Here is a 15,007-nt window from a genome sequence, read left to right on the forward strand (position 1 = left end):
GCAGGTCCCGCCTCGACACTAGCTGCTACTGGTACGATGGCCAGTTGATTCGCAACAGCAGCACGGGCAGCCGCAGCCGCGGTCGCGAGCATGGACTGCGCTTCTTCCCGTGCATGAACCAACGAGATGATATCTCCATGTGGAGCACTAATCGCAACCCCGCTATCATCTAAGATACAGGCAAGATGTTCGTCTGAAAAATCATTCAAAATATGATACGAGGGTAAGGGATTACCTGACGATTCCAGATTCTTGTCCGCAAGCCGAAGCTTGGCGCTCTCCAGGGAGGACAGCTCACCCAGCTTGGCCTTGGCTCGGGCGCTGGGAGCCCGCTGCACCACCGGAGTTGCCTTGGAACGCCTGGCCTTGCTGCCCGCCTCAACCGGTCCCAACGCTGCCCCCAACTCGCCCCCAAGAGTCGCCGCCACCGCCGCCTCAAATGAAACTTGCTTGCTGGCTGGCTTCCTGCCAGCCGTCTTCTTGGCCTGGCGGCCCGCGCTGTTGGATCCGCGCTTGGTGGTTGGCGTCAAGTCATAATCCACCACGCACCCTGTGTCCGCCCCAGGCACCACCGCCAAGGCAGACGACACGTTAGCAGCAGGAGTGGCCCCGACCAACTCGAGCGGCCCGGCCTTCCCCATGAGCTGGGTCGGGAGGTTAGATCCATACTCATCGAAAGACAGCGCAAGGGAGCGAGCCAACGGAGGCACGCTCACCGTCGTGTCCTGGGTAGCCACCCCCATGGTCCCAGTGTCGGCCGAGATAGCACCCATCTTATCCCAAGTCTCCGTGTCAATGGAAGTGTCCAGCTGGCTATCCTCGCAGTCCTCTGCATCATCCTGCATCTTGGTGTTACCGCCCGTAGCCGCCATGGTAGCTCCACCCGTGCCCTGGTGTCCGTTGCCAGTGGCCGCACAGACTGGCCGCGAGCCTCCCGACGAACAGCCAACCCTCGCAACATCAGGATCTTTAGGCGGGGGGTTGGAAGGCCCTGCGCCCAGCGCCACCCTCTTGCTACCGTGTTTGGGCAGAACCTCGCGCTCCACCTTGACTTGGTAGCGTTCATGATTAAACCAGACTTCCACAAACCCATTCAGTTTCTCCGGAGCTTTACACGCAATCTTCATCCTCACAGGCCCCATCCTGATGAGGGACAACTCATCCACCACAATGGGTCGACCAAGCATCCGAAACCCTTCCTTGATGCGGTCCTCACATATGTGTTTCTTGGGGATGCCATGTAGCCGCACCCAAGTATCGGGCATGACCATCGGAGGCACCTCCTCGTGCAACATATCACACACAGCGGCAGTAATGTCATTGATAGACAAGAAAAGTTTCCCGCTCGACTTCGCCATGTGTAATAGATCAGCAGAAGGCAAGACCACCACGAAATCGTTGTCACCAACCTGAGTCACTTGCCAATCCCAGTCTTCGGTCACCATGTGCTGCAGTTCTTGCTTGAGGATGCACAGATTGAGCCTCCCAGGCTCAGCAGCAAGAATAGCCGCATTCTCGATCCACGCATCCACTGGCAGATCGGCTTCGTCATCGTCGTCAAACTCAAGGCAGAAGAAACCTTCACCAGAGATCGCACTGCCCATAATCTGCAGCTGCAGCTGGCGACCGCATGTCGGACGGTGGGCAGAAGCGTGGCCCTCTTCCTTACACAGCACGTAGAGGGGCTTGAACTTGCACTTGGACTGGAAATGCCCCAAGGGTCCGCATTTGAAGCACTCGATGTCGGCCGCTTCCTCCACCGGGATGGGCTCCCGTGCCCATGGACGAAGAGGGCAGCGCCATCGCCAGCGGATCTGCTAGGGCCCGAGGCTTCTTGGCCAGAGGGTCACCATGGCCCCCACCACAGTTTGGATGCGCCAGCGGCTTCCTCTCCAGCTCGCGCGCCTCTGCATGGCCTTCTTCTTCTTCTTACGTTCTTGTTGTTGGATCCACCATGGGGGGAGGGGGACCCCAATCTCCCTCACTCCCGCCTTGGTCACGGGATCCGCCGCGCTCGTCCCTAGCGTCACGACCATCGGACCGCTCCGGCATCGCACGCTTTGCCTTGTCGCGCAGGTCGCGCTCCCTGCGCCGGTCCGCCTCCGGATCTGAGATCTCCATGGGCCGCTTGTCCGCACGACGATCACCCATCACCGCCCCCGCAAGGATTTGAGGAGTGGGGGAGATCTTGAGGATGCGGGCGGAGTGAGCAAAGAGCCACACCTCTCTGGAAGAGGCTGAAAAACCTAAATGGGGATCCAGGCAGCCGCGTCTCATCCATTTATAGCCAGCCACAGCATCAAAGGAATATTTCCTCCTAGCTTTTGGGTTGTGGTACTAGTCATGCAGTTACCAGTTAATTTGATCTTTGGTGCGTGCTGTTACCATTATCTAACTAATTGACTAAACATACCATCTTGTGTAGTACTAGTAAGTGGTAACGTGATTGTTGTTACACCTAGAGAAAGAAAATCAAGACCCGCTAGTCTACAGCAATCGGTCCAGGTCTATCCAAAAAGAAAAAAGGAGACTGTAGTATTTGGGCGAAATGTGACAAAGTAATATAGGAGGAAACGGACGAATGGTAGGCAGAGCAGAGCTGTAGCCGTTGATGCCCACCATTTGTGATCAGCAAGGTTGTTTGGACGTCTTGACAATTGTACAGTTTTAGATTAGTCAGTGGTTTCAGAGCTAGACTGACGTATTCCATCCTAAAGATTTTGTCGGCCTGCGTATCCCTCATCTTCATCGGCAGAGTAGAGCAGAGCTCTTGGGCTTGGTTGGATGTGGCACTTTTACTTTGGGTCAGTCAGGTCATACATGTAGCTAGGGCCTAGGCTAGCTACCAACGGGAACATGTCTTCCGTCCACACCTCCTGGTGATGCCGCTGCCATCTTCTCGCAGCCTATGATGTAGTACAACTTTTCAAGCTGAGGAAACAGTATCTCAATGTTGAAAATGCTGACCGTGCCAACCTGAAATTATGGTGGGCAGACACACATGATCTCTCACTAGTTGCTCCCAATCCCGAACACCAGTATTGCAATCGATCTAATCCTGTTGTTAATCAATATAGCTAGCGATGGGGGACAGTTTGTCATCACCTGCTCCGTTTCATAAACCATCACACGAAAATTTACTGTTGGCTCAACTGCGCTCACACAAACAGACAGAAATCAAAGAGTCGTGACGGATGAACAAAACAACGAAAGCCATTTGCTAGCTTACATCAACTCAATCCAAGGAAATACCACTACATACATAAAAGGGAGGGAGGGACCTAATAATACGTACGTACCTACATGAATATTAAGAAGATAGACCAAGAGGGAGTCGAATACAGCTAGCTACTCTTCAAAACGGGCTTGTTTTTATTCTCTGCCAGCTGGCCTTGCAAGTCCTCCACAAACTCGGTCTTTCTCCAGTGCAAGCTATACAGCATAAATTCCTTGAGACATGGGAGATGTCGCAACCCACAGAACAACCCAACACTGGGATGTTCCGCACCACAATACCGCAGCAACTCAAGCTTAGGGGCTGTTCCTTCTTCAAACCCCACCGACTTGAGGTTTTTTATCAGATACAGCTGCAGCACCTTCAGGCTCGGGAATGCCTCCCCACGGAAACTGAAACAGACCTCTTCACCAACGAACGAGGCATGCAATAGACGGAGGGTGGCCAGGTTTGGTAGGTTCCCAAGGACTTGTATGACCGCATCATGTTCCGATATCCTCGACCTCCATAGCTTCAGCTTCACCAGATTTTTGAGGCCCTGGATCCACTCCGGCAGTTTAACCAGGTTGCCTATCAACTTGAGGCTCTGCAGGTTTTCTGGAGGTGAGAATAGCCCATCCAAGCAGCCTGATAAACCTGTCTCTCCATGTGAGTGTAGTGACAATGACTCCAGGCTGCTGAGACGATCAATTGCTGAACACAACTCTTGACCGTTTCTCTTGTTGATGCCTGTCACTCCTAACTTGCGCAACCGGGTGAGCTTTCTTATATCTTTTAGAACAGCCTTTCCCGCTGAGACGTCTACAGTATGCAGTGTGTGTAGGGCCTTCAGTTTCCAAATCCCTCTTGGCATCTCCACACCACCTGGATTTCGTCCTCCTGCCGCATAATAAGGTAATATGCTGCAACAGAATGCAGTGCATACATCACGCCTGTTAAGTTGTCCACCATCGTCAAGGTCAAGTTCCTCTGCCAGAATCCTAGGTGCACAGCATGCCACACAACAAAACACTGAACATAAAGGCAAAGTCATTAGTGACTGCTCAATTGCATCTTCATATAAATCCTCCCATGGACTAGCCAGAATGCGTCGCATCTTCACAAGCTTGGTGATGGTCCTTGGTAGCTTCATTATGCTCGTACCTGAAATATCTAGTGTCTGGAGTTGCCTCAGATTCCCCAACGGATTTGGCAGGTGAAATACAGAAGCATGTCCTCTTAGAGAAAGATATCTAAGATGTACAAGCTTCCCAATGTGCTCAAGATGATGATCAACTAGATCCCACTCGCCTTCTAAATCCAGCACTCGTAGCAACCTCATCTTATCAGAAATGTAAAATGGCCTCCAATTTCCAAACACAGTCAACGATCGTACATGCGACAAGTCTACTATATTCTCAAAATCACACTGATCCCCCTTCCAATTGCTGCTTACAGCAAGATGACGCACTGTTCCTTGGTTGTTTATGCTGCACCCTTCCTCCAATGTGAAAACAAGATTTTCCTCCATAGCCTTTGAGATGGCAATTTCACGAATGAGATCATGGACATGGCAGGAGTCAATTCCTTTCCTACTATAAATTGACCGTTGAGATGGCAGGATCATGCTCCTGCTTATAAGTTCCATGAAGTAACCGTCCAATACATCCTCCACAGACTTGTCACGCACCTCACTTGAGTAACCTTCTGCAAGCCACCGACACGCTAAGCGTCTCCGTGCAATCTGCTGGTCTTCAGGAAAGATGGCCAGATACAAGAAACAAGCCTTGAGATAATAGGGTAAACCATCATAGCTTTTCATAAGGACTGCTTTTATGATCTCAAGTTCTGGATTCATCTCCAGCTCAGCACTGATATGCTCATTCAATTTTCTCCATTCAAAAGCAGTTTTTGGTTGGCTTGCCAAGAAGCCACCTATGGTGACTAGTGCAAGGGGAAGTCCTCTGCACTTCTTCAATATCATTTTTGCTTGTTCAACCAACTCTGGATATTGCTCATCCAAATTTACGGTCTTCTTAAATACCTGAAATCCATATCAATATGTCATTTAGTACTAGAAGAAAGAAATCATATGAGCACTATTGTGATTGTCCAACATGTTCTTACCTTACAGAATATACGGGAGTATGTAGTATAAAGATGTAAAAGTGAGACACTGCTACTTTTTATTAGCTAATATGTTTCTCCGTCATTCATCTTTTTCACTAGTATATTATCATTTTTCTTCCTAAAAGTACTTTCCTCCTACCTAGCAACGTACCCTACCTGCATTGCACGCCAAGAAAGCCAATCAAAACAATGCCCTTTTCCATCATGCTCTACTTCTATGGTTGCACCTCACCTCCTCTCAACTGGTTACTGCTAATAGTATTGTTGCTACTGATTTTATTGGACATCAGTTACCCTACTCACACTGCTAGATTTGCTTACGATTTGGTGCTACACAAACAGGCATTAACTTGGTATAATCAGGCCTCTTAGTTAATGGTGTATATTTGTTATAACCATAATGTTTGAATGTGGTTATTACACGAGTAACTCTTTTATGGTACTCCTATTAGAAGGTAATATGGTTCCTCAATTAACACCTTTGTGAATCATTTTGCAGAGGCCTTTTCTATCCATGAGTGTTGTCTTCTCCCATTTCCTTGTGCATGAAAAAGTAAAGGAAACAAGTGATAAACGTACAAAAGTGCTAGCTAAACCCATATACAGTTGCATGTGCACAGAATGATTGTGGAGGCATTCAAGGAATGCAGCACCACAACAGTACCCAATAAATGTGTGAACTACTGGATTTCTTAGAAAAAGGAATCATCCCCGTGTCACTCCCATGCAGGTGACTCGGGTGGCGACGCACCCCGCTAAGGTTAGGTTTTGCTCCCCGCCTCTCTCCCGCCTGTCGTCGCCTTGGCGTGCTCCCGCCTTTGGATCTAGATGATTTTGGATATCCCAGACCAAGGAGGCATGTGGTGGCGCTTGGTCTTCGGGATGGCAGCCCTTGATGGTTCATTCGGTAGGGCGTGCTGGGGTAGTGTTGTCCGGGTGTTCTGGTCATGAGGGCAGAGAGGCAGCTATGAGGCGTTGGCTCAAGACGGCGGCTCGGTGCTGCATTTTCTACAGTCGGGCCAAGCTAACGGCAGAGGGTGAGATGGGGCGTGAATGTGTGGTTGAGGATGGCCTTCCTTTCTAGCAGTGGCCTCGCTGGCATGCCAACATCTTCTCTCGTAGCCTAGTCCACTATGGCGGGAGCATGGAAGCCCGATAAGGCGACTGTCGCTTACCTGTTCACTCTGCATGTCCAATGACTACTCCAAAGCTTTCCGAATTCTCAATCGCTACTGGCATCTTGGCCTTATCCTTTTTTAGCCATGTTGCTTTATTGTTAAAGGCGCCTGGGTCTTCCGGATCATGCAGCGGCGGCAAGCTGCTTTCTTCTTGAAGACTCTGCCTTGATGCTTCCGAGCCTCTCATGGATGCGGTGGGGGTTCTGAAGGCGGCAAGGCGGTCATCTGACTGTGCTGCGTTATGCTTGCTGGCCTGAAAAGCCAGAAGGCATGGGCCTTTCGACGCTGCCAGGCTGCCATTGACTCGGAGCGCAACCAGCTTGGGCGGCTCTGCTCTACTCATTAGACAAGCTTTAGAGTGTTTCCCTCACACAACCCTCGACATTAACTATCCTCCGTGGCCCTCTATCAATGCTTCATGGATGCACCAAGGCTCCGGAAGCTCCAACTCATCACCAAGACAATATCAAGGAGACTTCGCAACTCAACCACTAATAGTTGCTTTATGTTTTCTAGGTTCTAGTGATATGTTGTAGTTGGTTGCCTATTGTGGTTTGCTCAACAGCGAGTTGTTGTAGTGATGCTTGTAGGTTGTTGTTTACACGTCCAGGACTGTGGCCCCGGACCAATTTAGGGCTTTACTTCATGTAATTCTACTTTGCCATTGGGGCTTTCAACAATATGAAGGCAAACATGCCGTAGTATCTTATAAAAAAGTGTAAGTACTGAAAACTCATTGAAAACCAAACTTCTGAATGTAAAAATAAATGTAATAATGTATTTGAGATAAATAATAATGTAACCAGTCATACGCCCATATGAAACATGAATTTGAAGAAGCTTCACATATGAAGACTCAAAACAAGCCTTAGGTTTCTTAGAGGCACGTTCGTAGCGCATGAATTTAAGATTGCTTCATATGAAACCTTTTAATTTCTACAAACATGAGAAAAAGTTTCCCAAATTTGTATGTGGTGATCTATATAATGCAAAATCAACCAATCAAGCATAAACACATGCATGCCAAAACATGTCAATGTTTTGGAATTGTATAAGATATATTTGAGATTGTATGCCATTCCTGCGTTTCAAAGACATTTTTTTTCATCTAATCAGATGTATTAGCCTCCACATCCTGGGCTCAAACCAGCCGCCTTGCAGAATTATTATGCAAGGATACTGTCTAGAAATTCCCTTCCCATACCCCACCATGTCTGGGAGATTTCAGCACTAGGTACGCCCTTTTTTTAATCTGGTGTATTGTCCTGTTACTAGAATTCTCAGGTCTGATCAAATATATTATCTCATTATATACTTATATGATATTCTGTCTAGTCAACACTCTTGTAGGAAACTAGGAATATATGTTATCCGATATAAGTCAATATATTACCATGCTAAAAGAAGACTGTTGTTACATACAAATAATCATCTTGCAGGACCTCTCTTTCTCTATTGAGTACAAATGTTGTTCAACTAAAGATTGTTTAATTTTATGTATTGTTACTTGTTAGCATGGCAGGAGATATGGAAATATGCACAATTTCAGGAAATTAAAATATCATAATTCTTTAACTTATCAATTTGTACTTTCAAGATGCATGATTTCCTTTTATCTAAATATATAAATACAATATAGTTTCATTATATACTACTCCCTCTGTTCCTAAATATAAGCCCTTTTAGAGATTCCAACACAGACTACATATGGAGCAAAATGAGTGAATCTGTACTCTAAAATATGTCTATATATCTGTATGTAGTCCGTGTTAAAATAGCTAAAATGTCTTATATTAGGGATCGGAGGGAGTATTTATGGATTTTCTAGAAACTCTGGCCAAAATTGACTTGCCATATACACTCAGTGACTTGATGTAAAAAGGGCTGAACTGAGCCAAAGACAAAGCCAATGAGACTGTGACTAAAGATTCTTATGAGCAGATCAAATATTCTTCCATGATTACTGAAGCATGTTTTTTATTGCGGCAGATCTGGATGGATGAAAATGCTGAGACGATATGTCCACAAGAAAAAATGTGGCCATGGAATAACTTCAATAATTAGCAAAGAGAAAAGCTTATACACTACCCTTTGTACATGTAAAATAGGATGAACCTTTATTTGTGCCTCCACTGAGCCATTTGTTGTTCCACAGCGAAACATATATATTAATTCACTTTTACAGCAAAAAATTCCACAAATTATTAATCGTAGTTTATGTATTCCAATGCCCTTTGTATTTATATGTATTACTCTAGCTATTGTGTATGATTTCTAAGAAATGTCAAATTCAATTTTTTGGTGGACAAAGGCCTAGCAAGTTGATTCTACAATTCTGATATAAGTGCTCAAAAAGATATTTCTTGTGAAAGTAGCATTCACACACAAAAAATATGACAACATATGTTCCATAACATAATACGAAATAATAGGGAGACAAATTAATACAACATCTAATGGAGCATGACACTACTTTATTTGTACCTTTTGGGTGAAGAGGGTACATGCATCAACAGGACCCAGATGGTTGAGCTTGTATATATTTCTTTCATCCTTGGAGCAGTGCTTCGCTATATTCTCTTCCCTTGTGGTGACTATTATGCAGCTTGCTGCCGTTTCTGGTAAACATTGTTTTATAGCATCCCACTCTACTATGGACCACAGAGCATCAAGAACAAGCAAATATCTCCTTCCTTCTAAACATCTCCTTAAATCTGTCCCATTTTTACATCCGAACTGCATAGCTAAGCTCCCAATGAGCGTTGCTGGATTGAAAGGACGCATAACTGTGACACAAGCACGCTTATCAAACATGCTACTAATCTCTTGGGTTTGATAAATATCTGTCACTAGTGTTGTTTTTCCAATACCACCCATTCCCCACAAGGAGAACACATGAAAATGATGGAGATCTTTATTTGAGATTAGTTTGATGATTTCCTCCTTTTGAGTCCCTCTCCCAATGAGATGAGATTCCTCTAGAGTAGCCATTGTCTCTGTCTGAGTTAGGATATTCTTGTGTGTAGAGTTGTCAACGTCAGTAGGGACTATGTATGAGATGGACCCTTTTTCTGCTGAATTTCTCCCCTCCTGAGAAACCTAAACACAAGCACACGAATAATGCTTAAGTGTTGTCTTTGTTTCTGGAAGATAATATTTTGTCCCGTTTCAAGTTCTTTGCAATTCTAGTATGCTACTTTTAAGTTTTTGTAACTTTTGATATGATACATTTGTTCTTAAATGATTTGAGATCTCTAACAAACCATGCAGTAGGGTAACAATGAAAATAAAGTATATTTGGAGTATATGCAAGGAAGTTGGTATCACTTTCAATGTGCAAATCGAACAAATATATTATGATACGAAAAGTAAGATAAGACATGCAAATATGTACTTCAATTTTTCATCATTGATTACCTGAAACACTATTAAGAGTTCAATAGTTGGAGCCTTTCCAAAATTCATGAAAAGGTAAGAGGAGAATTATGATGGTACTCTATAATGATCCCTTGGCTAAAATCAAATTTTTTTACCATTCATAAGTTGTCAGCCACAATATATGTCAGAAACCTTTTTTTGCATAAATCATATATGGCAATGATTTTTTTCTCATGATTATAATCCAAAATAATAAAGGTGTATAACAAAGTTATTTAACTAGTATAATATGTGGTGGGAGTACCTACTCTGTCCCAGAAGTACAAATATTTCGCTAGATAACTTTGCAGCTTTGTTTGACTACACTGTAGGGATTTAAATCCCCTGGCGTAGGCTATGTTTGGTTGGATGTAAAGGGCAAAGGTATTAATGTTGAGCTAACTCGCTAGAATTAGCTCTCCACATTTCTGTTTTTTCTGCTAATCTCCACAAACCAACCCCATCACAAAAGTTATCAACAACTTGCCGAAACCTGTCACCTTATGCATGCAGTTGTACCATCTGGCATGAACCTTGCTGACCATGCACCAAGCCAGATCTGCCGCCCCACCTCGCCCGTGTCAATGACTTGGTCAATGTCCACACAGCCTGCGGCCTACCCAAGGCCACAAGAGCTTCAAGCCATAGGCATTACGGACAAGGAGGAAAGAAGCAAAATTGCCAACCCTGCCGGGTTCGCATCCACCAACCAACGAAGGCACCGTATTGGGCCACCACCCCCCATCACACATTGCTATCATGGTCGTTTACACGCGCCCAAAGGTCAGATCTACTGCCCAAGCAGCCGCACCTCCCGGAGCAGACCACTTGCGAGAAGGGAGCACAACCACTTGCGAGAAGCTCAAGGAGCACTACGGCCAGCAAGAAAAGCTCACCACCTTTGGTGTCCAAGCAGCCTGCTGTCGCCACCAGTGGTGGCGAGGTATGGCGAGGATGGTGGCTTTAGGAGCGTAGGATTTTCCACCCCGGTGCCACTCGAGGGAGTGATACAGGAGACCCTGCCTACTAACTAAAAGAAACATGTAATTCAGGCTAATCAGGTTAGTTGTCGAACAGTAATTTAGACTAATTTGGTTAGTTGCAAAATACAAAATTTAGGGGTAGAAGCTAACATGGCAAGGTCAATTGGCCAACCTAGTGTGGGAGGGCCATGTTCCTTTCCGTGTCTCTTGTGCATCGGCCACTTGTATTAGAGCAGCTGGCATTCTCGTCAACGGGGCATGAATGGCAGTCAAGGAGATTATCAGTTGTGGATGCAAGAATCAGGGGCAACTAGGGTGGTCCACACCTTATGGCATGTGAAGAGTATAATTTATGGAAGAAGTATGTGGTTGCTGACCAGTGGCTAGCAAATTGTAATGGAAGCCCAATAACTCCATGCAAGAGTTCAGGTTCTAAGCTAGCAAATTAATGGAGTATGAGGTATAGTTGTAACTTGTAATCACTGGAATTATTTGCATGGTCAAGATTGGATCTAAGGCTCAGGTAGAGGACATGCAACCGGATGACGGGGGAGGGAGAGGGAGGTGTAGAAACATCAAATGGAGTCATTTATGCACATTGGCGTTGATAAATTAAGGTTACTATATATCTCAGTTGTACCATAAGTGAAATATATATAAATCCTACAAATTCTTTCTCATGAAAAAGAGGAAACTATATAATGATTTTTAATTTAACTATGTAGAATGGTTATTGACCTAAAACTTTCATGACAACACAAGTCCAAGTCTAGTCAATTATGTTAACTATTAGTTGGGACACTGAAAGAAAAATAAAAACAAGATGAGCATTAATTAGACAGTTATTAGTATTTCAAAAATTACCTTCCTGTAGAAAGCATAAAGAGGTTGATCAGCAAATAAGTACTTATGCACTAGAGCTTCATCCTCTGCTCCTATGCATAAGCTTGCAACTGCAACTTGCTCGGTGGATATTATTATTCGGCTTCCTTTATTGTTGTTTGGGAAACATGTTTTAAAGCAATCCCACTCTTCAATGCTGTGTATGTTGTTGAGTACAATTAGGTAACTCTTGTCATTCAAATATCTCTTGAACTCATGATCCAAACCATCTTCCTTCGCCGTTGTCGTCATCTTAAGAACTTGGGCCCCAATAGTTGTTTTACCTTCTTTTCTAGAGTCTTGAAGAGAATTAACATAGATTTGGCAAACAATGTTTTGAATCAAATCTGCCTGATTGAAAGTACCTATCAGTGTAATCCAAGCACAGCAATCGAAATTCTTGTGCATCATGAGATCTTCATAGGCACTTTTTAGGATGGATATCTCCCCCAGATCACTACTACTTGTGCCCCACAGCGCTATCACTCGAAGTGCATCATCCTTGCAATTGATCAACTCGACGAGATCCTTTTTAGCTTTATGCCTCCGCAGCCTTGCATCATCGGCAGCAGACATCGTCGCACCAGAGATGGTAGGCTGCCCTATAGCGGAGGTATGTTTGGAGCTAGAGCCCCTGATGATCTGGTAACGCTGGTTCCTCTGGCTGACCTCCTCCACCTTGGCTCTGAGCTCCTTCATCTGGTTTGCCACATAATGCCGGGCTAGCACCTTGCGAGAGAGGCACCACCAAGATTGCTTCTCAAGACGGACAGCGAAGTCCAGGAGGCAGTCCTCGACAGCATAGGACACATCGCGGACTTGCTTGACCCATATCTTCACCACCATGCTGTCGTCCCGCTCGTCATGTGCAGCCATCAGGAAACCTTGCATCATCTCCAGCTCATCTGAAATGAAGGAGTGGTCACGCTGGACACCGAGCTGCAGAGCCACCTCCTCGGCCACGGCTGACTGGGCATAGTTGAGCGCCCCGCTCAACACGGACTTGCCAATGCTGATAGCCGTCGCCTCCATTTACTGCAAACTATTAGGTTGGTGTTACTGGCTGCCGTTGAGCTAAATCTGAAGAAATAAAATAACAAGAGAGGAAACAGAGCATACCTGGGCTGTCGACGGCGGTGACAGCAGCCTGGTGAGCGACCAACAGGAGGGGGGTGGGGGTGAAATCCAAGACAGAGAACGCAGCGTCAACACCGGGTAAATGTTCCCCAAGCGACCAAACCTGAGAGATCTGCCGGGTGAAGCAGAAAGAAAAATTACAAACTATCCACTAGAGCAGAGCAGTGCAGAGCAGACTAAGAAAGATAATTTACGATTTACAAGATACAATTAGGAGATGGCCAAATGTTCCAATGAAGATGGACGGAGGCACACCAAAAGCAGACTAAGAAACATACAAAAATAAGAAAACAATTACCAGGACGAAAGGATGCAAGCAGAGACGCCACAGTCGCCGTGGTCGCTGCGTCAGATGGGGAAGGAAGCTGTGCACGGTGGATAGAGATAAATCAGGCCATGGGGTGAGATTCCTTTCTTCTTGCCGCCGCAGCCTCCGTCCAGCAGAGAAGAGGATGGAGGAAAGAACAAAGAAGCTTCTTTTCTTGTTGCCACAGCAGCGTACGCATCTTCATGGTGGCTTGCCTCCCTTGGCAATTGGGTAAAGAGGGATTCAATTCGATTCTTCCGATCTGGTTTTGGGAAGCCTTGCGGGGGGCATCCCGGGCAATGGCGGAGGGGGAGAGGGATTCGATTCGATTCGATTCGATTGCAGGGGGCATCTCGGCAGTGGCGGAGGCGTGGAGCAGCAGCACTACAAAGAAGAGAGGAAGAACAAGTCCATAGTCGTCGATCCACGAAATGGGCTTGGGTCCTTGTTGGAGATGGGTGTTGATGGGCCGTCTGCTTTCTTTCTTCATCGGCTTACAAAATGGGCTGGCACTTCTTCTTTTTCTTTTTTTTTCAGCTAAAAAAACTTCTTCTTTTTTTCAATTGTAAAAAGCACATGGTTTTATTGTCTCTTTTAGTTTTTGCATTCTTTTCCTCTTTTTTGGCAGGAAAGGGAGATTTCATTCTAACAAGATTTGCCGAGGAATGCCTCAGCCTGTTTCAAGTTCGATGACTCCTCGGAAGCTTAAGCTCTCTTCCCGGTGTGAAATGCCTATTCGCTTCTTGAACAAGGATCGAGTATCTAGTTATATTCTTTTGTGATGCTAGCAACACGGTACAATCCGACACAAGGATCGCTGGTAACGGATCACTGGTAACTCTGTACACCGGAGCGGTAAAGCCGGTACTTCCAAGTATGCCGAACTATGCATTTTCTGGATCTAATGGTTTCCCTATATTTAAGATGACTCCTTCGTGGTAAGAAATTCGTGACAATGCCACTGTGTCATGCGGAACTTGGACTCTGCCATTTGCTTTATTGCTACTCCCTCTGTACACTAATATAAGATGTTTTGAGAGTGGCATTGTCACGAATCTCTCTTGAAAAAGATTGGAATTGTGTACATCCAATCAAGGGGATATTTCTAAGTATCTGTATGAATGTCTTGATGATGAACGGAATAGAATTGAGGCGATACACCTAATACTCATATATTATGCGTCTCTGAAAGAAAAAAATATATTACCATCGGCCTGTAGGTGATAATTGCAAATAAGTTGGTGCCGCACCAACTTTGCTCGCAATGAAGGACATTGTGTATATGTTTTCTTTTTACCGAGAACACTGTTCAAGCATATGTTTTTTCCATTCAAAACTAAATACAAATATTAGCTGAACACAACACTGCAAGGCTAATTGGAGGTAAATCCGAGATCATCAAGTTCAAGGTGCAGTTGGCATCAAATTAATACATAGTACGCGAAAAACATTCTGCACATACACTCGCTCTTACTTGGACATCTATCTGAATCACACAAGTAAGTGTTGCAAATCACGGGCAGAGACCACATCCATGGCATAACTTGCTGACATACCTAAGTTACTAGTGTCACGCAATTTGCTGTCGCCATGACTCGCATTGCTGTGACACTTCCCATGGTGATGCTGTTACATATTGACACCTCGCTAAATAATCTCTGAAAGGATGATCGGTTTTTTTGCTGAAAAGTTATGCGACACACTAGCAGAGAAGGAAACTGACGCATGAGCAGGCAAAGCATTCCACCATACACCAATG

General features: G+C 45.3%; 1 protein-coding gene across 3 annotated transcripts; it reads right to left on the minus strand.

Moving 5' to 3' along the window:
• Positions 1-3,173: 3,173 nt before the first annotated feature.
• On the minus strand, positions 3,174-13,790 carry LOC123072766 (disease resistance protein Pik-2). Of its 3 annotated transcripts, none has more exons than XM_044496405.1 (5): positions 13,240-13,784; positions 12,924-13,053; positions 11,787-12,839; positions 9,007-9,621; positions 3,174-5,258 (listed from the first exon to the last, which is right to left on the minus strand). In XM_044496405.1, exons 3-5 carry the CDS (start codon positions 12,834-12,836, stop codon positions 3,345-3,347), a joined length of 3,579 nt encoding a protein of 1,192 aa, XP_044352340.1. In that variant the 5' UTR covers positions 12,837-12,839; positions 12,924-13,053; positions 13,240-13,784; the 3' UTR covers positions 3,174-3,344. The 3 variants fall into 3 exon arrangements, with proteins under 3 accessions (XP_044352340.1, XP_044352339.1, XP_044352341.1); XM_044496404.1 differs by having other exon boundaries at positions 11,787-12,846; XM_044496406.1 differs by lacking the exon at positions 9,007-9,621 and having other exon boundaries at positions 13,240-13,790.
• Positions 13,791-15,007: the final 1,217 nt, after the last annotated feature.

The sequence above is a fragment of the Triticum aestivum genome, chromosome 3B (genome assembly GCF_018294505.1).
Source record: "Triticum aestivum cultivar Chinese Spring chromosome 3B, IWGSC CS RefSeq v2.1, whole genome shotgun sequence".
In the NCBI taxonomy this organism is placed as follows: Eukaryota; Viridiplantae; Streptophyta; class Magnoliopsida; order Poales; family Poaceae; genus Triticum; species Triticum aestivum.

Coding starts and splice junctions, on each gene's coding strand:
- LOC123072766 (XM_044496405.1), bottom strand. CDS start 12,836: ATGGAGGCGACGGCTATCAGCATTGGCAAGTCCGTGTTGAGCGGGGCG. Junction 9,622..11,786: donor TTTATGCTTTCTACAGGAAG/GTAATTTTTGAA, acceptor GCTTGTGTTTAG/GTTTCTCAGGAGGGGAGAAA. Junction 5,259..9,006: donor GTACCCTCTTCACCCAAAAG/GTACAAATAAAG, acceptor TATGGATTTCAG/GTATTTAAGAAGACCGTAAA.